We start from the raw sequence: 25517 nt of genomic DNA, 5'->3' as shown, positions 1-25517 counted from the left end.
ACCCTGAGTCAGGGCGGTAGCTGAGGGGAAGGCCACCCCATAGGAACCAAGGCCTTCAGCTGGAGGAATTCAGCATTGCTCAGCTGAGGCTTGGCTGGGAGGGGTCTGGGGAATAAATATCCGAATTTCATTCTTTTCGCATCCTCCGATCTCCTGGTGCCTCCCACTGGCTGAATCCAACTGGAAGCCAGAGGACCAGGGAGGCCAGCTGATGCGCACCTCGCAGGTCAGCTCCCAGGGTTTGGAGAGGGCAGAGAAGGCTGGAGAGAGGTCTGGAGGGCAGTAGCCTACTCTTTGATTCATTTACCTATGCTGTTCCCTCCCATAGCATCTCCACTTGTCCAAATGCTGCCGATCTTTTACCTGCTGCTCAGATTCTGTTTCACCAAGTTTTCATTATTTCTTCTCTCCTCAAAACACCTAAGGTGTTTAGCTCATACTGATTACATTGTACTTTGCTTCTGCTAGTTAAATCTAAGATACGGGATATAAACCCAGATTTTTGGAAGCCAGCGCCAACTTTCCTTCCCCTAATCCAGAGATGATGTAGGTGGTGGAAAATACAGGTGCCTCATTTTCTGGCAACTGTCCCTGAGGAGGTGGCTAGAGAGTGCTGCACTCCTGGTAGGCTGCAGAGGTTTTCTGCCTGTTGCCACCAACTGTTTGGACCCCAGGGTTGACAAGAAGGGCCCAGATACTCGGTAAGTGTTGTGGGGATAGATGGGACCAGAGTTAGAACCAGAGTCTCCAACCATCAAGAGGTTTCAATCTCTCTGAGAAAACATATGCATCAAAATGCCAACAAATAACAGTGACCACAAGAAAGTTCCAAGAAGGGCAAGACAGGTACCATGACTTGTAGAACCAACCTGGGCTGGAGGGACTAGAGAAGCTGGGACTTGGACTGCACTTTGGGCCACGGCTAAGATGAGGAGACAGGAAGGGGCATTTCAGAAGGGAATAATAGCCGGGGGTGAGGGGCTAATGTGTGCTCCATTCCACTAGAATGTAAGTTCCATCAGTACAAGGACCTGATGTGACACGTTCACTGGTTTTTTTTCCCAGCACAGCTCCTGGCGTAATGAAGGAGAGGATCTCAGTAATTGTCTTAGTCTGTTTGGGCAGCTATAACAAATACAGTAGCCCCCTGTTATCGGTGGGGGAATACATCCCAAGACCCATCCCCCTCTCCCCGCCCCAGTGGATGCCTGAAACCATGCATAGTACCGAATCCTGTATATACTATGTTTTTTCCTCTATGTGCATACCTGTGATAATGTTTAATTTATAAATTAGGTACAGTAAGAGACTAACAACAACAACAATAAAATAGGGCAATTATAACAATGTACTATAATGACAGTTATGTGAATGTGGTCTTCAAAATATCTTGCTGTATGAAGTTAATGCCTTTTCCATCCTAACTAAGCACTTATCACACCGGGGCTGTAACTTTGGCAGTATGAGGTGCAACATCAATACTAACACGAATTTCTTTTTCCTTCTTCATAATTTCATGGATAGAAGATTCATTCCTACCATAGACCTTAGCAAACTCAGTATATGATTTCTTTTATTTTCTTAAGTCGAGGTCTTTCACCTTTTCAATTAAAGGGAGCATTTTACATCTTCTCTTTGGCAAATCCAAATTGCCAGCATTGCTACTCTTGTGCTTTGGGGCCTTCATTAAGTGAAACAAGGGTGACTTGAACACAGCACTGAAATACAGTTGATCTGATAACCGAGGTGGCCACTAAGTGACTAAGGGGCAGCTTACTCTGGACAGAGTGACGATTGATGTCCCAGGTGGGGTGGAGTGGGATGGCGTGAGATTTCATCACACCACTCAGAATGGCATGCAGTTTTGAACTTACGAATTTTTTATTTCTGAAATTAAAATTTTAATTTCATTTAATATTTTTGGACTGACGTTCACTGTGGATAATTGAAACCACAGAAAGCAAAACTGTGAGTAAGGAGGGACTACTGTACCACAGACTGGGTGGCTTATAAACAACAGAAATTTATTTCTAACAGTTCTAGAGTCTGGAAAGTCCAAGATCAAGGTGCCAGCATAGTTGAGTCAGGGCCAATGTCTTTTCCCTGTGTCCTCACATAGTAGAAGGGGTGAGGGATCTCCCCGGACCTTCTTTTATAAGGCACTAATCCCATTCATGAGGGTTCCACCCTCATAACCTCATCACCCCCAAACGCCTCACCTACTAATACCATAACCTTTGGGAGTTAGGATTTCAACGTATGAATTTTGGGAGGGCACAAACATTTAGAGCATAGAATGAATTAGCAGATGGCTGGATTTCTTCAGTACCTTTGTATGTCAGATGTGTACACAGTGAATGAAGGTAGTACTTAATTAATTCAGAAACACTCTATTGAGTGTAGAGGAAAACACAAAGCACTAGGACACATCCCTACTCAAGCTAGAAAGGGAAAGATGTACACACATCTCACTACCTTTAACCTTCCAATATTTAAATTAGACATTCTAATGTTAAAAAAAACTTTCCCTTGGGGAATCCTGTAGTGGTCCAATGGTTAGGACTCCACGCTTCCACTACAGGGGGCCTGGGTTTGATCCCTGCTTGGGGAACTAAGATCCTGCAGGCCACACAGTGCGGCCAAAACCAACCAAACACCTTTGCCCTGAAATTTGGCTCACCTTATTATTGGCCTACCTTATCAGTAACTGGCAAGCTCTGCTGTTCTTCCATTAGCATCTAAAGCTAATAGACTGGGAATGGGACCAGGACTGGGTGGGGAAATTTCTGTCCATCTGCACAGGTCCTTGTATGTAGTAGGTACTCAACGAATACTTGTAGAAACATTCTTAGATACAGCAGAATTGTGGCCATGCAGATTTCATGTAACTCTTTCCATAAAGATATGATTGCACGTTTAGCATAGCTAAATGTAATTTAATCTGCATACCTTTTGTGTAGGAAATAAATCTGTAAATAAAAATATAGCTTAGGTGATGTTTTTTGAGCACTTCTGGCTGATGACACCTCTCTTTTATCAAGGATAAATGGCTAAAATATATGGGAAAACTTTCCTTGTTGGAGAAGATATCCCGTTTCAGTACATTAATAGAGTGGGACAAAAGAGAGGACCGCCCGGTGCTGTATTCTTCAGGAGTAATTATTGCATTAAAAAATCATACCGTAGCTATGTTATTTAGTTGCAAAACTTGGCTCACTCACTCACATAATTATAGCATTCAACAGTAATATGTAATTAAATTGCTTTTTAAATGCCACCTGACAGTTCAGCGAGTTTGTAAGGAGAAGGAGTAGAGCAAAATTTGTTAAACACGTAAAATCTTCCATCTGACTGGACAGTAGTGAATGCACTTTAATGTAGTGTATTAAAATGTACCTGGGATTTGTTTTCAATGAGGCATGGTGAAACCAGCACATCAGGCGATGACCGCCATGAAGGACAAAGTTTTGACTCTGAGTTCCCTAGGAATGGGAGGCCTGGTACACCATGTACCAGGGCCACATGGGGAAGCATGCAGCTTGGTCAGGAGGTAGAACAATTAAGGAAACCCTGTAATGTGGTTTTCATGAGGCAGGGGGAACAGGCGGACCAGGTTTGGGATTGGCTACTTTGAATAATTTTAGTGGGCTCTGGCGTATAGGGACGGCCCTAGTTGTCTGATGTCTGGTCCTGGGATGATTAGGGCAGGAGAATGTTGCCTTCTGGAATGTAAAAGCCAGACAGAGGAAGTGGTTCGGGTATGGACTCTGGGTTTGTTGGCTTTACTTATCAAAGGTGTGCTCCTAGACTGAGTTGTGTACTGTCTTTAGGAGTTGGTTAGCCCTGAGAGGGGCAGTCTCTTTAGGATTAACAAAGCCCCCAAATGTCAAACCATCATAAAATACAGAAATTAAAAACATGATTAATACAGTAGGATTCAAAATATCTCCAGGAAGGTTTCATGAAGTGTCTTATTCAATGCCATTGATAAGTGCCACAAATATGCCTACATACTTGCATGTACTTCAGATTGAGATGAGATCGCATTAAGGTACCATAGCATTTGGGGGGCAACGTTTGGTATTTTCCCGGCAATCCAGTCACAGTGACAATTTCCTTCCTGAGATTTTTTCCATATTTGGACCTGCCCTTTTATAGTTTAAGTCAGAGGGTGTGATGGCCAATATCATGTGTCAACTTGACTGGGCCACAGGGTGCCCAGATGTTTGGTTAAACATTATTCTGGGTGTGTCTATAAGGGTGTTTCTGGAGGGATCAGTAGACTGGGGAAAGAAGATTGTCCTCCTCAGTGTGGGGAGTGTCATCCTATCAGCTGAAGGTCGGAATAGAGCAAAAAGGCTGACCCTCCCACGAGGAAGAGAGAACCCTTCCTGTCTGCCTGCCTCGACCTGGGACATTGGTTTCCTCCTGCTTTGGTACTTGAACTGAAACATCAGCTTTACCTGGGTCTTGAGCCCGCTGTTCCTTTGGACTGAAACTCCACCATTGGCTCTCCTGGATCTCCAGCTTGCTGACTGCAGATCTCGGGGCTTAGCCTCCATAATTGTGTGAGCCAATTTCCAGGAGTGCCCTTTGTATAATAGGGAAAGTGATGATGTTTGCTTTGGTTCTCTCCCTCTCTCCTTTCCATCCCCTCTGGTTTAATCCTGGTTTTGTCCTTTTTTGGCTGTGTGGCCTTGATGTAACCAGTCTCCTGGAGCCTCACTTTTTTCAGCTGGTAAAATGGGGATGATATATCTACCTCTAGTGCCTAGCACAGTGCCTGGCACATCGGAGTCTGAGATGGTACAGTGATGAGCCAGTTTTACAATAGGGGTCAGGATGTAGCTTCACATTGTCCAAAGTAGCCATGGTATGCTGGCAAGGGGTGGGAGGGGCTTTTGCAGAGAACTGGTAGAGGGCGGGACCAGGCCAGTTCAGTGAGTCCCAGAGGGGTGGGTGGGCAGAGTGCCCTAGAGGAGTGCAGTAGGCACTAGAGGTGGATTTACCCAGAAGCAAATGAAGTTTAAGCTTTTGGGCCTCTCTCTTGCACAGGGCTCTGTGGGTGCTGGGAGTTCCAGGAGCAGAGGGGTAGCCAGGTTATAACCAGAAAGCATTATGCTTATGTTTCTGGTAAACTGCCTAAAAGAGATCTCAGAAGAGTCTTGACTCACCAAGGATCCAGACATTTATTTGGATTTGTTTTCTCATTCCAAATTAATATTAACTATCTAATTTTGTATTTGTAATTTTGGGTCTCCAACGTGTATAGGCTTCAATGCCCATAAAACCTGGATCTGCCCCTGCCTGGAGGGCTGCCCTTCTGGGGGATGGCATGTGGAGCCCCAGCAAAGAGGTCATCTTGAGATTCGGAGCTGGGAGAAGGTCCAGACTGGGAGCTCTCCACCTCTGAATTGCAGGCTCCCGCTAATGCCTGCACTGCTGCTCCAAAGGGCATTCAGAAAAAGTTGCTGTTTACGGAAAGGACTCACTGTAGCTCTGACCCTGCTGAAGATTCAGGTGACCTTTGGAAGATCACCTCGGCCCTCTGAGCCTCAGTTTTCCCATTTGTAAAGTGGTATCGATACCTCCAGTGTAGACTCAGGTATGGGTCCTGTGAATTGTAAAGCTCTAGGCACTTGGGAGGGAAGTATTGTAATTGTGTTGCTACGACTTGTATATCTGTTGTCTTGCTATTACTTGAAATATACTTAGACCTTAACATTTCAGTGACTAAAGAGCAAAGGTAATGTCCACCCTGACACACTGTTTTTTGATTTCTGCTTTTTGCTGTTTCATTCATTCGTTCATTTTAATTTTTTATTGAGGAGACTTTCCAGCATATACAAAAATTCACAGATTACCACAAGGAATGCCCATATATATGTCCATCAATTGGCTTCAGATTATTATCAACTCTGAAATAATGCCATTTGCAGCAATGTGGATGGACCTAGAGATTATCATACTAAGTGAAGTAGGTCAGACAGAGAAAGACACATAACATATGATATCACTTATATGTGGAATCTAAAAAAATGATACAAATGAACTTATTTACAATTACAAAACAGAAGTAGACTCACAGACGTAGAAACCAAACTTATGGTTACCAAAGGGGAAAGGGGGGGCAGGGATAAATTTGGAATTTGGATAAATTTGTATTTGGCAACAGATACAGACTACTATATATAAAATAGATAAACAACCAGGACCTACTGTATAGCACAGGGAACTATATTCAGTATCTTGTAATAACCTATAATGGAAAAGAATCTGAAAAAGAATATACATATATATAAAATGGAATCACTTTGCTGTACACCTGAAACATTGTAAATCAACTATACTTCAATTAAAAAAATTATTATCAACTCATGGCCAATCTGATGTCATCTACACTCCTACCTACTCACCTCCTGTAATATTTTTGAGCAAATTCCAAATCATTTAAACTGCAAGAATCCCAGTATTTAAAAAATTTAAGGGCCCATAAAAACTTACATCAATACTATTATTCTACCTCACTCATCCCCCAAAAAACTTAAAATTTTTTTCTTCCAATTTGTTTAGTAAGCTAAAATTTAGTATCATATATTCCCTCCCAACTCACTCCCTGGGGCATAAGTTACTTTACATTTGAATTAAATAAAATTCAGCTGATAGGCATTTTCCCTGAATTATCTCTTAGGTCTAACACTGTGAGAACTCAATTGAGGAGTAAGTTTGAATTAAACTCTGCTCTTTAATCAGTGAGGTGACCTTAGGCAGGTGCTCTAACTTTACACTAAACCTCAATTTTCTCGTCTGTAACATGGGGATACCAACACCCTCTTTACAAAGTTATTGTCTCTGAGACAGCATAAGTACAAACGTAAACATTCAGTAAATGTTAGCTATTATTATTATTATGATAGTTTCTCCCTACTTTTTCTTATCGAACCCTGTCTTCTGGAAGTAATTTTGTTGAGAGATGTAAATAACTGATGATAGCCTTGGCTGATTTAAGTTAAAAGGCCCAGCAAGCCCAAGGGGGAGGAGCTAATGGAGGAGGAAGAGCCTTCCTGGAGTCTTACCACCTGGGCACTAGGTGTAAGCCCAACCCATGCTGTGTAGACAAGGTTCATTTGTGTCTCAGAGACTGGGACCCACAGGGATCCAGACCCTCAGGACATCACAGCTCAGCATAAGCTTGGCTGGGAAGCTGGAGGTCCAGAGGTCAGGTAGGAGGAATGGGGTGGGTGGTGAGAGGTGGAGGCTGTTCATTGTCTGTTTTCCTCTTTGATTTTTGAAGTTTTCTACAAAGACGATATAATAAAGGTTGGCCTTGTAGTTATTGAAACCGAAAGCAATGAGGGCCCAGCCTGGCATGGGCTTGAGATAAGACAGTTGTGACCCATACAAAAACCCCCTGTTTCCTCAAGAGCAAAAATAGCTGAAAGGTTGGCTAAGTCTTGCTGGCCTGTTGGGTCTTTCATTAAGATGCTCTGAATAATCCTTGTTTAGAGGCCAGCTCTTTTTGAACTGGGCCAAGTGTCCTAGCTGACACCCGGTGAGTGGCATGCACGTGGCATAGGATTAGAGAGCTCTCGACACTGGCAGTCTGTGGCTTGTCCCAGAAAGGCTGGCTGTGAGAGGTGGGGGAGTCCCAAAGACTTGTCTAGACCAGGGGGTCTGGAGTCAGCAGCCAGCAATGTAAGTAGGAGATGCCTAGCAGGCTGTATTATTTTTCAATCAGCAGGGATTTTACTTCAGTCAGACTACAGCTATAACAAAGCATTTATTTTTGATTCTTTGAAGGAAGCCCTCAATTGATTTAGCATTAATTGAATTTTTATCTAACTTAAAAGCATGACGTTATTTAACTAGGACATGTATTTGTTATATGAAATACATTTTTTTCAATTAAATAAATGTGCCACTTGTTAAATGAAAGTTAACTGTGCCCTATTTATTGATTCTTTTAAAAAGTGTGTGTTTCACCTTGTAAGAGGGTAGAGAGAAAGCAGCTGCATTCGTCTGCATCGTTAGTGGGTAATTCTTATTTCTTAACCTAACAGGTAGATGTGTTTCAGGCTACCTTCTAGGGAGACTCAGAGACTTAGATTTATGCTCCTTAGTTATTTTGTTGACAGAGGTTTTTTATTTCTTTTCTGTTGACTTCAGGGTCAAGTTTGGCCTTTCCTTTTTTTTCATTCTGGTTAAGATTGTGTGACCTGCTTCCTTCAATTGTCTGTTTTCTTGATTGTTGCTCCAGACTTGGTTTAGGTCAATGTCAGAAATTTCTCTTGGTTCCTTTCGATATTTTCTGACACTACTTCTAACACCAGGTGTATGTCTTTTCCAACACCAGCCAGTTCTCTGACACCAACTGGGTGTTCAACAGTTCAGTTCTGATGTTAGCTCCCAGAGCTGCAAATGGCATCCCAGGCGACCCACACTTCTGCCTCCCTGACTACAAATTTTGGGGCTCCCAGGATGCCCTCTTAGGTTTGATAATTTGCTAGAATGACACACAGAACTCAGGAAAACACTTCACTTATGCTTACCAGTTTCTTATAAAGCTTATTTCAACTCAGGAATGGCCAAATGGAAGAGATGCATAGGGCAAGGTATGGGCTGGGGTTGGGGGAGAGGGTGGGGGGGTGCCACAGAGCTTCCATGACCTCTCTGGGTGTGTCACCACCCTCCCAGGACTTCGGCACGTTCACCAACCCCAAAGCTCTCAGAATCTCATTGTTCAAGAGGTTTTTTTTTTTAAATTTTATTTATTTATTTTTGGCTGTGTTGGGTCTTTGTTGCTGTGCGCGGGCTTTCTCTAGTTGCAGCGAGCGGGGGTTACTCTTCCTTGCGGTGTGCGGGCTTCTCATCGCGGGGGCTTCTCTTGTTGCGGAGCATGGGCTCTAGGCGCGCAGGCTTCAGTAGTTGCGGCACGCGGGCTCAGTAGTTGTGGCTCGTGGGCTCTAGAGCGCAGGCTCAGTAGTTGTGGCGCCTGGGCTTAGTTGCTGCACGGCATGTGGAATCTTCCTGGACCAGGGCTTGAACCTGTGTCCCCTGCACTGGCAGGCGGATTCTTAACCACTGTGCCACCAGAAGAGCCCCTGTTCAAGAGTTTTTATAGAATTCAATCTCCAGCCCCACTTCCTCCCAGAGACTGGGGGCAGGGCTGACAATTCCAGCCCTCTAATGACATGTTTGGTCTTTTTGGTGAACGGCCTCCATCGTGAAGCTATCTAGGGGTCCCATCCTGAGTCGCTTCATTAACATTAACAGTTATGGTTGAAAGGGGTTCCTTATTATTATTTGCTATTGAATAACAACTCCTGTCACCCAGGAAATTCCAAGGGTTTTAGGAGCTTTGTACCATGAACAGGGAATAAAGTGCAAATATATATATGTTATTATACCACAGTTGCAGAGTGGGATACTAAAAAAATATGATTATGCATTATTGTCCTGGGTTTTTTCTGGTCTTTGACTTTGTATCATGCCCTACCTTCTCCACAAATAGCATTAGATTGTGGTTCTGGTTTTTCTGATCCGAAAGTGAGGATGACATTACATTGTTAGAATGGGAGTGTTCCTGAGATTTTCAAGTGTTTTCAAGCTTGGAACATTTCCTCTAACACGTTCTTTTATGTTTGTGAAATTTTTGTTTATGGTTCACAAGTGAAATTTGACTGCAAAGACCAGGATATTCTGCTTGATGACTGTTTTTAATGAAGTTGATAGAACTGGTTCAGAGGACTTTGTGTTTATTTACACTGAATCCAGAAATAGGCTATGGGTAACTGCTGAAATAAAACAGAACTAGCCTTCTTGGCTGAATGAGGGAAGTATTTGCATAAACTCTTCCTCTTTCAAGAGGAGAACCATGGGGTATTAGGCTGGAAGGGAATTAGGAGGTTGAAGAGCCTCAGATGGTGTGGTTGGAAAGCAGAAACTTAGCCAGGCCTCCTTTTAGATCATTATTTTGTAACTCTTTCCATGGAGTTAAGATGTGTGTCAGGACCATGAAAAAGTGGTTTCCCTAAAAGGCAAGTGAGGAGTTTTGCTGTGATTCTGTTGTTCTGTGGACATATAGAAAGGCAGGATGTGATGACTGTCTATTCACCATAAAATATCTTCTTCCCTAGCAAACAGCAATATCCTAGTTGGTGATTTCCTCCACTCCTCAATGATTAAGAAACAAAGAACAAACAAACAAAAAACCCAACCAAACAAATAAAACCAAATTGAGTGATTTTTCAAATTTAAAGCTCATTAAAGAAAACGTAAGAAAAGCACATGCAAAGAAGAGGGAAAAAATCAATTATAGTGTTATCAAAACATTGCTAATATTTAGGTGTCAGTACCGTGCAAAAAATGGTTTCCCTTTTGTGGGAAGTGTGGAAAAGATATCTGGATTTTTTTCATTTAAGATTATCATGTAAGCACTGTTTTGTTGTTATTGATAGAGATAATAGATATAGAGGTTTAAAGCAGAGGCTCTGGCACTGAAGTGCCCAGGTTCAAATCACAGCCCACCATTTGTGAGCTCCCTGCCTCAGTTTTATCATCTGTAAAATGGGGATGATAATGACAGCCATCTCACAAGTTAAATGTTTATGTAAAGGACTTAGTACATGTTTGTTATTGTCATCAAAATAGATTTCATTATTATAACATTAATATATGTGTACAGTAGAGATTTTATAAGATACAGAAAAGCAGAAGAAATCAAAATCACCCATTATTCTAAAACCCAGAGAAAAACCACTTACCCAGTGTTAACATTTTGCTATTTTTTTAAAATACACTTTCTCTTACATAGTTGAGCTCATGTTGTAATTCCAGTTTATATCCTGATCGTTACGTAATTAGTCTGGAAAAGGCTAATTATGTAAACATAATTTGAAAAGACTACATAGGTCATCTTGTGTAACCATATTTTACTTAACCCTTCCCCAAAGTTTTAACAAGCAGATGGCTATTCCTGCCCATCTCCCCGCACCCCCCCGCCATATTTAAAAGAGAAGTAATCATAAATTAGCCTTGGTTAGAATAGTCTGGAGCCTGAGCCTTCCTTGGCCAGTGTGGAGCCTGCAGTTGTTTTTTCTGTAACCAGGACGTAATCAGGTCCAATCCACAAACCAGTTAACTCAGGGTTGAACGTATTATGAATGAATATGTGAGATATATCTTGGTAAAGGTTTGTCTTCTTAAGTATTAGAGGTTAATTCCTTAGAACAGAGTCCCAGAAATGGAAATGCAGGGTCAAAGGATGAGAAATGTTTTCTATAAGGGTCATACTGATTTAAACTTGTGGCAACAGTGTATGAGCCTGTCCCACTTTCTGTAGCCCCCATGTCCCTTCCCCCAGCTCTGGGTTGCTTTTCAGATCTGAAATATTGAGGAAATTGTCAGGGGTTCCAAAACACTGGAGTAGAGTTAATCTTAATTAAAATCATCACTCCGGCCCCTCCTTCTCACTCCTCCAGGGCACTTCTTTCTTCCTTTCCTTTTTCCTCCCAGCTTTCTCTAATTCCCTCGTGTAGCCTTCCTCTTCTCCACTGGAGGGGCGGGGGAGTCATATAATTAAGTTGTTCCCCTTAAGAAGTTGGTGAACTTAGCAGCTAGAAGTGTTATCCCCCAGCTGGGTACTTGCATTTTAATAAAGGGTTCCTGGAGCATTGTTGAACCCACAGGACTGAGCTTGACGGTGGAATTTGGGGTGCTGTAATACGCAGGGAGGGAGATATTTTGGTCTGGACCCCTCAAGTTATACAATAGACTGTATCCAAGACGTAAGGCCGGATCTATGGATGGGATGACGCCAAGGCCAGCTTCTGAGACGCCTTCATTTCCTCACTGCCAAAGCATCAGCTGCTCAGAGCAGAAACACCTTTTCCTAAAGGTTAAAGTGTGTCTCTTGGAAAAACTACTCGGGGAGATTATTTACCGAATTGGGTGGACATAATAAAAGACTAGTCAGCAGCATATGCAAATTCTTTTCATAAAATATAACTTTATGATACCAGGCAGGGCTCCTTTTATGGCTTTTGCATCATCTGGTTGAAACTGCCAAAGATATGGAGGGCCTCTGCTTATGTGTCTGTAGTCAGTGATTTAAATCGTGTGTCGCTGGGCAGGCAGATCCGGGTACTACTTAGTGGGGCTGAGGCTCTGATTACCTTGGCCTGAACTCTGAGCTGCAGAGAAGGTGGGTTTCTTGCTGGACTCTTTCTGTTTCAGCAAGGTCTCAGGTGCCCTTTGTGGCAAGGGATTGTTCAGGTGTCTCCCTGTAGACTCATACATATTTGGTGGACTGAAAAGCCAAAGGAAGAATTGAGGAATGTGCCTGAGAGGAGAAGGATGACAGCGGGATACTGTAGATGATGCCCTAGCTTTAGGGAGGGACAAGGAGAGGTACAGGCACATTATGAGGAGAACTTAAAAGATGAGACTTACTTGGTTCAAAGTCTGAGATGTCCTGCAAGGAGGAGGAGAGGGAGAAAAGGAAAGCTTAGCCAATTGTTAGCCATCTGTGGAGCATTCCCAAGAAGCTCTTGACCACAGCCAGGTGGGGAGGTGGTGTTGAAACGGCGGCAACCAGCTCGAGCCGGCCAGATGCCAGCCTCCCCTCCCTCCCTGAATGAAAATGCTTTGGTCCCATAGTGGCTCCTTCCTTACACAGAGCCTTGTCTGTTCCCTTCTAGCCTGATCCAGCCTGAAGATGACCCCGCTGGCCGCTGTGGTGTCCGGCCCCCGTGTCCGACTCTTTGCCTGCCTCCTCAGGCTGGGCTGTCAGCAGGCCAAACCACTCCAGCTTCACACAGGGGCCAGCCTCGCAGCCAAGAACCACTATGAGGTGCTGGTGCTGGGTGGGGGCAGTGGTGGGATCACCATGGCTGCCCGCATGAAGAGGAAAGTGGGCGCAGAGAATGTGGCCATCGTTGAGCCCAGCGAGGTAGGTCTCCCCCTTTTGAGTGCGTGCATGTGTGCGTGTGTGTGCGTGTGTGTGTGTGTGTGTGTGTGATGCACATGCATGTGTAGGTGAGGGGCTGGGTTGGGGATGACTGTCATGCCTAGGCCACCGTGTTCCTAGGTTAGTGCTTCTCTTTCTGGGCACAAAAAGCAGGTCGTCCAAAAGAATTGGGAGAAGGTCGGGGGAGGGAGAGAGCGAGGACAGATCTCTTGGTTTATGTTCTCTCTTTTAGTTTCTTAGGGCTGCCATAACAAATTACCATAAAGGGGGAGGCTTAAAACAACAGATACTTTATTCTTTCGCAGTTCTGGAGGCTAGAAGTCCAAAACCAAGGTGTTAGTAAAGCCATGCTCCCCTTGAAGGCTGAGGGGGAAGGGGAAGCTGTCTCATGCCTCTCTCCTAGTTTCTATGGTTGTGGACAGTCCTTGGTGTTCCTTGGCTTGTTGTAGATCACTCCAGTCTCTGCCTCTGTTTTCACACGGCCTTCTCTCTGTGTGGCCCTAGTGTCTTCACATGACCTACTTATAAAGACACCAATCATTGGATTAGACATTAGGCAGTCTGATGGATAGATATTAGAGAGTCAAGGACATTCTAATCCAGCGTGACCCCATCTTAACTTGATTACATCTGCAAAGACCCTATTTCCAAATAAGGTCACGATCGCAGGTCCTGGGGTTAGGACGTCAGCATATTTTTTGGAGAGAAACAATTCAACTCGTGTCATCCTCCACCTTCAGTCTCATGTCCAGAGGAAAATCAGTGGCCGTTGCACTTTCCTTTCCCTGTTCCAGTCTGGAGAAAGGGTGATGAGTTGAGGGGCAGTGGGGAAAAGGTGAAAACCCACTGAAAAGGTGTCAGTGGGCTTGAGAAATTTAAGTGTAAGAGATTATAAACAGATTATAAAGCAGAAAAAGGTAGCAGACACGAGGTGGGAAGTTGGGAAGTGTTTGTAAGGCACTATTTCATGAAAAATATTTTAAGATTGTCCAAAGCTTCAAAAAATAGTCAAGAGTTTTGGCGGTTGGCTTAATGTTTCCTAAGGAGCTGGGTGTGCACCAGTGGGAAGCTGTATCTTTGGGAGGAAAAAGCAAAATGGATCTGGTGCTGGTTTGGTGGAGAGGGTAGGGCAAGAAAGGCACAGTCCTTTTCAGGAAGTCTTCCCAGTACCAAACGAGGCTGCCCAGGGCTTTTTGCAATCTCCAACTGATACGTTGTGATTTGTGGGGAGACTGGAGGGCACTCTCCGTCTATTTCCTTTTAAAAGTGACTTTAATTCAGGGACAACATTTTAAATGACAGTGGTCTGAGAGCTGTATCAGGTGGCCTGTGGTGGATTGTAGCTAACCCACGGAAGGCCTCCCAGTGGGGCTACTCTTTGTGATGAGACAGGCCCCTCCAAGGCACTGGACACAATTCAGGAGGCCAGAATGGAGTCTGTCCTGCTCTGTGAGGAAGTGCATGACAGGGGCTGTCACAGGAGCTGCCAGCGGCTCAGGCCTTTGGCACTTTCTCTCCTGTGTCTGGTTTAGTGATTGCTAGAGCTCGTGCTTGTTTGCAGTCTAAAAAATAATCCGAGTTTGTATTTTCATTCCCTTTTCTGTTCAAGATGGACTTGAAGTCGTTGAGCTCTCACAACTGGAGCTCTCACAACTGGAGACCTCTAACTCCCTTATCTTTTTTTTTTTTTTTTCGGTACGCGGGGCTCTCACTGCTGTGGCCTCTCCTGCCGTGGAGCACAGGCTCCGGATGCGCAGGCTCAGCGGCCATGGCTCATGGGCCCAGCCGCTCCTCAGCATGTGGGATCTTCCTGGACCGGGTCACGAATCCGTGTCCCCTGCATCGGCAGGCGGACTCTCAACCACTGCGCCACCAGGGAAGCCCTAACCCCCTTATCTTTGATTCCATGCATTATGTATGGCTGTAGGGAGATTGCAGAGCTGTTCCTTATGTCCCCTTCACTCTCTGGGGGTGTTAGCAATTCTGTCTGGCCAGTATGAGGCATTTTGACAAAGTTGAGATCTGTTAGTTCCCCGGTCTGCTCCATGGATGTATTGGAATTCTCAGAGACCATTAAGCCAATATACCCTTTGGCCCCAAGCCTAGAACTTTCACAACTAACTGAGATCAAGAGTGGACCATCTGAAGCAGAAGAACTCCAGAAAACACTGGAAGTTTGGGTATCCTGGTGGGATCTGATGCCTCTGAGAAAGGAGAAGAGGGATCCTAGTGCTGATAGGGGATGTCTGTAGTCCTCCCCATGGGCTTGGGAAACACAGTGGGAAGTTAATGAAGTTTTGAGCATCCGCAAAGCGGCAGTAAACTTTTCAGACTCACCTCACAAATTTCTGAGGAACCGTATTTAGGTTTTTGGGCTTACTTTTTCTTTATATCCGTGCACATAAATGGATTAATAATGTGTGTGTGTTCGTATGCGTGTATATGTAACATGTACATGTTAAACAGCAAACCTGCTTTAAGCAATAAATAATACAGTGCTCACTAAAGACAGTTTATGGCTTTTTTCGCTGATCTTGGCAGAATTCTTTTGTAGGTGACTGCCCTTCAGAGCTTAACACAGTAGGAGACGTCAGTGGAGTCGGTGGGGGGAAGACTAACCTTCTGGAAACTTTTCTCTGTGATGCTCCAAGGGTCTGGAGGGAAGAACTGAGAGAGTCTAGCTCATGTACTTTGAGCTATGACCCTTTTGATCGGCCTCACACTGAAATGAATCTCCCAATACTTTGTTTCTTAGAGACATTTCTACCAGCCAATCTGGACCCTGGTGGGAGCTGGTGCCAAACCATTAGCCTCATCTGGCCGTCCCACAGCGAGTGTGATTCCATCTGGTGTAGAGTGGATCAAAGCTAGAGTGGTTGATCTGAACCCAGACAAGAACTGCATCCACACAGACAACGACAAGGAGGTAACCGTCTGGGTCCTTTGGCTTTTGTTAACCTGAGGGCTTGTATTGAACGCACAGCCATTATCAAACTGGACAGCTTCATGGTAAGAGGGCAGTATACGTGTGCGTGTGTGCATGTGTGTGTGTGCTGAATACTGCATGAGATGGGAGGGGGTGTGGGGAATGGAGGATGGGATAGATGGAAGGACTGAGAGATGAATTAATAAATGAACAATGAAGACAAGTATTTATTGAACACCACTGTTTGTCCTATTGCTTGGTACAGTATCATATGCCTGAATTTTTATTGCACAAATACTACTGCTCTGTGTGAAAATACCAGGTACCTCCCTCCTTTTTCCTTTGAAGCAGCCAGCCTCTCTATCTGACCCTGGTCCTGCAGAGGAAGGGGGTGTTGGGAAGTATCCATCCCAGTCACACTCGGGGGAGCTCTGCCAGAGCTGTTAGGGAACCGTGTGACTGCGGTGGTGCCAGGGCTGAGAATTGCTGCCGCTGCAGCTTGCGGCTCATGGTTGCTCTGCACCATTTAGAAGTCTCCTCCCACCCCCACCACACAGGGATCACAGCTTTTCAGCAACTGCAGCCCCTGTGTCTGACTGAGGGGATGAGGGCAGGATGGTGAGAAGACAGGCTTAGGAGCCATCGGGGCATCGTGTCCCCTCGTCTGCTGCTGAGCCCAGGACAGCCATCGTGCCGCACAGCCCTGTTCCGGGCTCCCATGGTTCTTGGGCCCCCAGGGTGTTATTGGCCTTAATATCCTGACCCGGCTCCCTCCAGACTGGGCACTCCAGCATTTTCACAGAACTGTGGAATCTGAGAGTTGGTGGGAATCTTTCAGATCCAACCCCTTGCTCTAAGCAGGGACCATTGGCGCCAGGCATTCTCAGCCTTTCCTTAGGTCATGGATCTTTCTGAGTGTGGATCTTAATTAGCCCAGTCTAGAAAATGCATATATGTACCTAATTTTGCATTTAATTTCAAGGAGTTCAGAGATGGTTTGCAGCCTTTCCCTGAGCCCTGATCAACCCTGAACCAACCCTCCTTCCCCGCTTCCTTCCTCCCTCCTTCCCCACCCTCTCTCCCTCCCTTCCTTCCTTCCTTCCTCAATATTTATTAAGCATTATTATAACCTAGGTACAGTTTTAGGGATATACAAGTGAACGACAATAGACAAAAATCCTTATTGTCCTGGATTTTATGTTCTAGTGGAGGAGGACATACAATAAACAGTAGACATAATAAGTTATATAATGTGTTAGAAGGTGATGAATATTAATTAAAAAAAATAGAGCCGAATTACTGGGATTGGGGCACGTGGGGTAGGGGGTTGAATTTAAAATGGGTTAGTATTTACACTCTCCAGGGCCAGGGACTTCTCTGACAAGCTATCCCTCTTCATTTTTTATAGAGAGACAGGTTATATGAAAGTTCTGCCTTTAATGAGTCAGAATCTACCTCCCTGTAACCTCTTTTTTGTTCTTTCTTGGGCCAGGGTGTTAGTGGCCATAATACTGTTCTTGTCCCTTATTCTTCCTACAGTGTGGGAGAGAAGGCCTTCTCTCTTTTCTGTGGAGAAACCCTCCAACTATTTGAAGGTGGCTCCTAGAGTCTGTGTCAGTCTTCTCCTCAGGTAGACTTGTCCTCCTGTCTCCACTTTCCTCAGATTTCATGAGCTCCAGCCCTCTCACTACCCTCTTTACCCTGCTTGAGACAGCATCTGGCTTGTTTTGCCCCCATGATCCATGGCCCCTAGAGGTGCCTGGAAGAGTAGCCAACACTACAGAACAGCCCAGAATAGAGTGGGACATTCTCTCCCACAACTAGATAGAATCCAAGCTAGCATTTGCCGAGTTATCACGGTGCTGATTCACGCTGGGCTAGAGGTCAGTTCAAACCACTGGGTCTTTTTTTCGCATGATCTACTGTCAAGTCAAGCATCCCCCATCCTAAAATATATACATACATATTTATTTATTTACATTAAATTAAAAAGTTTATATGTTATATATGTATTATTTTCTCCCTGTTGAAACACGTCCATATTTTCCCCAGCATGTCCAGGAGAGCAGACTGGATTAAACACAAGATAGTTCTCAATTCACAGGATTGAGTTTTGGGGCTCATTTCCCTTGCCAGTCTGCTGCCAGCTCATGGGACCAGCGGACTTGTATCTTCTAATACACATCCCGCTTTGGTACAGCAGTGCCTGCCTCCTAGTCAGACCCCTTTGCATTATAGGAATAGCTCAGAGTCCTCTGTGATTGGGTTTGTGTGTATCTTAAGGAACATAAACTTGTCTTATCTCTTGAGAATGAGAGGCACTGGGAGGTGCTCTCACTTCTGAGTCCTGCTTCGACATCTAAGGCCTAGACCCTTGGGAGAGTTGTAGAGTCTTGTTTTAGGGCTGTGAAAGAAGTTGGTATTAGTTGGTGAGACTCTTCTCCGAGATTTTTTAAGCAAAAATATTCCATAGCCACAGAAATCTACATATAACGTCTCTTCTTCTTGGTTTTGGTTCACCCTCCCAGCCTGCCTGGATCTTTTAGATTTTTGATTCAGACATCCAGTTAGCAATTTTTCCTTGCCATTATCCATGATGGTTTCATTTAAGTTCAAGGTTTTAATTCTTTAACATGCCCCTAGAGAACTTTTTTCTAGCTTACATAAATCAATCAATATTCTTTTGAAAATATTAAAAAATTTACCAAATCATTTCCATTCTTTGTTTACACTTTCCTATCCTATTTACAATGTGAGGGTACTGCTGAAATCTAGCCTCAGTGTGTCTGTGTCTCTGATTTTTCCCTGATTCAGAGTTCTGTTTGTTTGGAATGTGTCCCCCAGGCCCCACGTAGACTGGTCCTTGCTCCTTCTCCAGATTTAACCTGATTCTGTTCTCTTCCTTGTTCCTACTCCAGCACACTGACCTCTCATTTCCTCAAATACTTTGGCCTCCTTCTTCCCCAGGACATTTGCACATGCTGCTTCCACCTCTTACCCTAGCTAACTCCTGCTTATTGTTAGCTTAGAGATGACACCTTCAGACAAGCCTTCCCTGATCTACAAGACTAGTCAGGTTCCCCCTTGACATGCCATCACAGCATTCTGTGGTTTAGTAATTGTTTGTGTGATTATCTGGTAATGTCTGTCTTGCCCACTAGACTGAGTTCCTGGAGGGGTAGGAACTGGGTCTTTCTTGTTCAGCGTTGTATGTCCAGGACTTAGCACAATATCTGTCACACAGAAGGTGTTCAGTAAATCTTTGTGATCTAGTTGTGCCTCAGTTTCTTCATCTGTAAAATGGTACTACTAATAATACCTACTTCATTGGGTTGCTGTGAGGATTAAATGAATTAAAACATAAAACATTCATAACAGTGCCTTGTACAGAGTGAATGCTCAAGAAATGTTGCTGTTATTAATTTTTAAACAATACATGAAATAAACAAATGGGACTTAATTAAACTTAAAAGTTTTTGCACAGCAAAGGAAACCATAAACAAGACAAAAAGACAACCCTCAGAATGGGAGAAAATATTTGCAAATGAAACAACAGACAAAGGATTAATCTCCAAGATATACAAACAGCTCACGAAGTTCAATATCAAAAAAACAAACAATCCAGTTAAAAAACGGGCAGAAGACCTAAATAGACATTTCACCAAGGAAGACATACAGATGGCCAGGAGACACCTGAAAAGATGCTCAACATCACTAACTATTAGAGAAATGCAAATCAAAACTACAATGAGGTACCACCTCACACTGGTCAGAATGGCTATCATCAAAAAATCTAGAAACAATAAATGCTGGAAAGGGTATGGTGAAAAGGGAAACCTCCTGCACTGGTTGGTGGGAATGTAAATTGATACAACCACTTTGGAAAACAGTATGGAGGTTCCTTAAAAAACTAAAAATAGAACTACCATATGACCCAGCTATCCCACTACTGGGCATATACCCTGAGAAAACCGTAATTCAAAAAGAGACATGTACCACAATGTTCACTGCACCTCTATTTACAATATCCAGGACATGGAACCAACCTAAATATCCATGAACAGATGAATGGATAAAGAAGACGTGGCACATATATACAATGGAATATTACTTAGCCATAAAAAGGAAACGAAACTGAGTTATTTATAGTGAGATGGATGGACCTAGAGTCTGTCACACAGAGTGAAGTAAGTCAGAAAGAGAAAAACAAATACCGTATGCTAACACATATATGTGGACTCTTAAAAAAAAAGGTACTGATGAACCTAGTTGCAGGGCAGGAATAAAGATGTAGACATAGAGAGTGGACTTGAGGACATGGGGTGGGAGGGGAAAGCTAGGTGAAGTGAGAGTAGCATCGACATATATACACTACTGAATGTAAAATAGCTAGTGGGACGCAGACGCATAGCACAGGGAGATCAGCTCCTCCGTGCTTTGCGATGACCTAGAGGGGAGGGAGGCTCAAGAGGGAGGGGATATGGGGACATATGTATGCATATGGCTGATTCACTTCGGTGTACAACAGAAACTACCACAGTATTGTGAAGCAATTATACTCCAATAAAGATCTATTTTAAAAAAAAAGAATACATGGAAGAAAGGAAAAGGAAAGATTTATTGAGTATCCGCCCTGCGCCCGCGGGGTACTTGACTGCTGACTGGTGGAAAGCAGGTTTACAATCTGTGAACACACGCTGATGCTTTTCTTTTTCTAAATTATTACGAGACATCTATTTAGTAGATGAGCCTGGAATTTTGAAAGGTTTAAACATCCTATTTACTAAATTGTTGGTGTCAGAATTTACCTCCCCCCATCCCCTGTATAAAATTAGAACACTTGCCCATATTTAGCCTTCCAGCGGGGTCTGCACTGTTCTCTGAAATTGCTCAAAAGTTTTGTCTACAAGTTTCTGCACTTCCTTAGAGTTAGGTCATCTGGCCTGGAAGCGTGAACTCATTCAAAAGACTTGAGGCTTTCTTGTGTTGTTTGCTACTTTAGGATTTATTCTCCCTTATTTATTTATTTTTTTAATAATCTTAAGCATGTCTGTTACTAGTCCTTAAAATAATCAATATTATGCTCTAATAGAACCATCAAGGCATGCACAAACCAATGGCTTTTCTTGCTGACAGTGTGCATATATGTCTCACCTGTAGGGCACCACCCCCAGACCCCATGCCATCTCTGACCTCACACCCTGAAGACTCAACACAGTTTACTCAGCCATTTAATGGGCCTGGTGCACCTTCCTACAGATCAAGGAATTTAAGGGCACCCAGTCTCTGTGGGTAGGCAAATCATACAGGTGAAGATGTATATATTATCTGTCCACTTTGATAAACTGTATTTTTCACAAGCAACTGAAATCAACCATCCACCCATCCTTTCATCCAACAGACATTACCAACTTCCTCACTTTAATTTAGTGACTGTGCTAGATTCTAGGACTATAGGGAACAAGGCATAACCTTTATCCTCTAGGAGCATTCGATGTAGTGAGGAGAACATTGCTGCTGTATAACACAAGTGCTTCTCTATTTGTTACAAGACTGTGGCAGTCACCACCTGTGGCCCCATTCCGGGCTCCTGTCACGGCAATCATTCTCCAGTTTTCTAGGCAAGTCCTTTCATTTTACATCCTTCTTGCTTACACTCTTGTGCTTCAACTTGTCCAACTTCTGATCCTAAACCCCCATTTCCATCACAATAAACATGGATACTTTTGCCTTCAGCATGGATAAGCACAATGCCCATATTTAAAGAGAGGAGTTTTAAATTCCAAACAGATCATTAAACAAGATCAGGTAGGTTATATCACACACATCCTTTCTAGTGGCCCTCAAAAGAGCAGTTTCTCAGTTACGATATTGATCCAATTCATATGACAGGTCAGATTTGCTTGGGATTCACAAGCTACCAGATAGCTTTTAAAGAAAGCTGATTATTTTTAGAATATTACTCAGCCATAAAAAGAAACAAAATTGAGTTATCTGTAGTGAGGTGGACAGACCTACATACAGAGTGAAGTAAGTCAGAAAGAGAAAAACAAGTACCGTATGCTAACACATATATATGGAATCAAAAAAAAAAAAAAACAGGTCATGAAGAACCTAGGGGCAGGACAGGAATAAAGACGCAGGCGTAGTAGAGAATGGACTTGAGGACACGGGGAGGGGGGAAGGGTAAGTTGGTACGAAGCGAGAGAGTGGCGTGGACATATATACACTACCAAATGTAAAATAGATAGCTAGTGGGAAGCAGCCGCATGGCACAGGGAGATCAGCTCGGTGCTTTGTGACCACCTAGAGGGGTGGGATAGGGAGTGTGGGAGGGAGGGAGACACAAGAGGGAGGAGATATGGGGATGTATGTTTATGTGTAGCTGATTCCCTTTGTTATAAAGCAGAAACTAACACATCATTGTAAAGCAATTATACTCCAATAAAGATGTTAAAAAAAAAAAAGCTGATTGTTTTAAGATTTGAAAGTCATCCTCCCACTCTTCAACATGAAAAATGTTGTGTTAACACAAGCACTAGGGAAGCACTGTGGCCTCTTTGCTGTCGTTCTCCACTGTGTAAAAATACAGGCGTCTCGAGCTCCCAGAGGCCAGGCAGGTTATACAATATTTGTGAAGCAGTGAGGTGTGAGGCAGCAGAGAACGGTGGGCATGATGGCAAACTGGAACGTGCATCTCTGCCTGCTGTCCTGCGCACTACCCACAACCCCAAGTCAGTCACGGTAAAAAATGGAAACGCAGTGTTGGCCACACACATTTGGGGCCTGAGTCAGCCCTTGGGCTGCCACTTTTTGGGTCCTGGTCTAAAATGTCATTTTTTTTGTGTTGCAGATTTCCTACAAATATCTAATCATTGCTCTCGGAATTCAGCTGGACTATGAGAAGGTACTGTTTTAAGCTACTTTTATGTTACACTGGCATCCTTACGCTACGATCAAAACAGCGTTTAGTTGCTTTACATTCATTTTGACAAGAAAGAGTATTAAGCAATCCCCTTCTAGTTTTATTTCTCAGCAGTCTTTTTGTGGTTTTAAGAAAGTCTTCTCTAAGATTCTGTCAATGATCATGATATGTTCTAGCTTTAAACTATAATCAGAGTTCGGCGTGTCCGTGGCCTGATGGTAATTCTTGCAAAATAGCCACCTTTTCCACACTTACAAGAAAACTACCTTTCTCTGTAGGACTTAGTTGGTTATATTACAGATTAAATTTTCCTTTAAAAGTAAGATTTAGAGTGTGGAATTTCTAAGTAGACTTTAAGGGTAGAATACCAGCAGTTAGCTTATCAGGAGCTGGAAGGATGTCTTGAGTTTTGTTGCATAGAGCTGGGGTTTTTGGTATGAAGTGACCGACACAATATAAATGCTGCCCTAGAAGTTCCTTAGACCTCCCTTCTCAGTGAGCTAGAGAGCCAGATGCCTTCTGACAATTGTGAGATTCAAATTTATTTTCCTAAAACATAATGGGGTGAGTTAGTAATTATGATTTCCAGAAGCTTATTGGGGAGTGTGGATTAGTAGCTGAAGCACATAAAGCATTGTGATGACCAGGTCACAAGTTTCAGGAATGCAGTCCAGGTGAGGGCCACGTCTGAGTTGGATCAGCAGGGTCTTTGAAGTGTGTTTCTGTGTAAAAAACCAGAATCGTGACATGTCCAGGGTAGGGTGTAGTGAAAATGACCTGGGGCATGTTCTGTGAAGGTTTAAACAAGCCGTGACTTGGTGTGAAGGTGTGAAGAGTTTGGTGCCATGGGTCACGACAAACTGTGGAGGAGACTATGGAGAAAGGTGCCAGTTACAATTTCTGGGACGTCCTTGCCTCTTAAAAAGCCCACCAGAGTTGACTTAGCAAAGACAGCCCATCTCCACCATCCTGTCACCCCGACAGCCCAGTGCCGTGAGAGGAGGACTGTTTGAAGAGACCAGTGCTGAGGGTTCGTAGCACCCTCTTGCAGTAAACCAAGAAACAATAATATTTAAAAGTAACTGTTACTATGGAGTCTCTACTATGTACAGGGGCCATGCTAGGAATCTAATGCTGACTCCTCACAACTGCTTGTGAGGTAGATATTTTTATCTCCTCTTGATAGATGAGGAAACTGAGGCTGAGAGCGTGAATAACATTACCAGGGCTACTGTGTTACTTAGCAGTCTTTGTAGATACTAGAAAACTACCCAGGTTAGTGTAAACAAAAAAGGATTTCTCTGATGAGGCTACCAGGGTGTTTGGATCTCGGGGGCTGGAATGTAGTTGGGCCTTCAGAAGGGCTGGATCTCTGATCTGGGCTCTGCAGAACCGCAGCAGCTTCTCTCTGCCCAGCTGCCTCCGCCTCTTTCCCCCACCAGCTCCCGAGGGAGTCTCTGCAGCGCCGTGTCCTGCTCGCTGGTCTGCTCAGTGCAGTAGGACGGTCCACAGCTCCCGGCGCACAGCCTGTTATCTCAGACTTTCCCGTCTCCTTCTGCTTCAGGGTTCCCAGAAGCAACTTGGATTCAGTGGCATCATAAACTGCCCTTTACGACCAAGTCTCCTTAAAAGGAACTTGGCTACCGCTTTATGGCACCCTTTTCCTTAGCATCAACTTCTTCAGACTAGAGAAAAACGATGAAGGCAGATTTGCTGTTTGTTTATCTCTTCGACACTGAGTTTTTCTTTGGGAGCCAGGAAGTATGGAGGTCCTGTGGGAAGAGCCACAGGCAGTGGTCAGGGGCCTCGGTATCTAGTTCTGTAAGAGTCTAGGTGGGTCTCTCAACCTCGCTCTTCAGTTTCCTCGTCTGTGTCTGTGGGTCAATAATATTCCACCCCCTCCCTCAGAGGGGTATAGTGAATAGAGTGAATATTAACTAACATAGATGTGAAACTGCAGAAACATTAAAATGCAAGGTGATTTTATGGTAATAAATAGTTACTGTTGTTGAGACTGAGAATATTACAACTACTTAAACTGCCGCAGAAGATACGGTCAGTAATCAGAGGAATAGTTGCTCTTAATGTTGGATGCAATGGAGGAGACCATAGGACTCTGTTTCCTTGAGACCTGAGGAATAGGTGTTGGGTGACTCTGCAGGTGGGTGCCCTACAGCCGGGAGAACAGGATGGAGAACAGCCTGGGGAGGTTCTGAAGGACCAGGCCATCTTGATGACTGTTTTTGATGGTTCCCTGCTTGTGCCTGAGTCCCTTAACTCACTCCTTTCCATCTTCATTGCATTGTATGAACCTTCTAACATTTAAGACAGGGACCCAGTTAATCTTCCTGGCAGGAATACACTAATACTTACAAAACACTACCACGTAAGTGTCATTTTTCTAATCACCTTACACGCTTGGTCTCCTTTATTCCTGCCAACAACCCCATGAAGCAGTTACTTTTATCCTCATTTCACAGATGCTGAACATAAGCTTCTCAGTGTGCATCAGAATCACATGGAGGGCCTGTTAAAACAGATTTCTGGGCTGGCCTCTGAGTTTCTGATCCAGTAGGTTTGGGGTGGGGCCTGATAATTTGCATTTCTAACAAGTTCCCAGGTGGTCCTGTTCTGGGGACCCACCAGCTGATTTATTGGGTAATTTACACAGGATCACAGTGCTTGTAAGTGGAAAAGCT

At 43.9% G+C, this 25517-nt stretch overlaps 1 protein-coding gene across 3 annotated transcripts in view; it reads left to right on the top strand.

Moving 5' to 3' along the window:
• Nucleotides 1-25517, top strand: part of SQOR (sulfide quinone oxidoreductase) — a 46296-nt gene that overhangs the window by 8426 nt on the left and 12353 nt on the right. For all 3 annotated transcript variants that reach the window (XM_032623343.1, XM_032623345.1, XM_032623344.1), the window contains exons 2-4: nt 12699-12949; nt 15723-15893; nt 22747-22800. In XM_032623343.1, the coding sequence (XP_032479234.1) occupies nt 12716-12949; nt 15723-15893; nt 22747-22800 (459 nt within the window). In that variant the 5' untranslated portion in view covers nt 12699-12715. The remainder of the gene's footprint in view (nt 1-12698; nt 12950-15722; nt 15894-22746; nt 22801-25517) is intronic.

Source organism: Phocoena sinus, chromosome 2 (genome assembly GCF_008692025.1).
Source record: "Phocoena sinus isolate mPhoSin1 chromosome 2, mPhoSin1.pri, whole genome shotgun sequence".
In the NCBI taxonomy this organism is placed as follows: Eukaryota; Metazoa; Chordata; class Mammalia; order Artiodactyla; family Phocoenidae; genus Phocoena; species Phocoena sinus.
The sequence above is the reverse complement of the archived record's forward strand: the minus strand, read 5'-3'. Positions and strand labels throughout refer to the sequence as shown.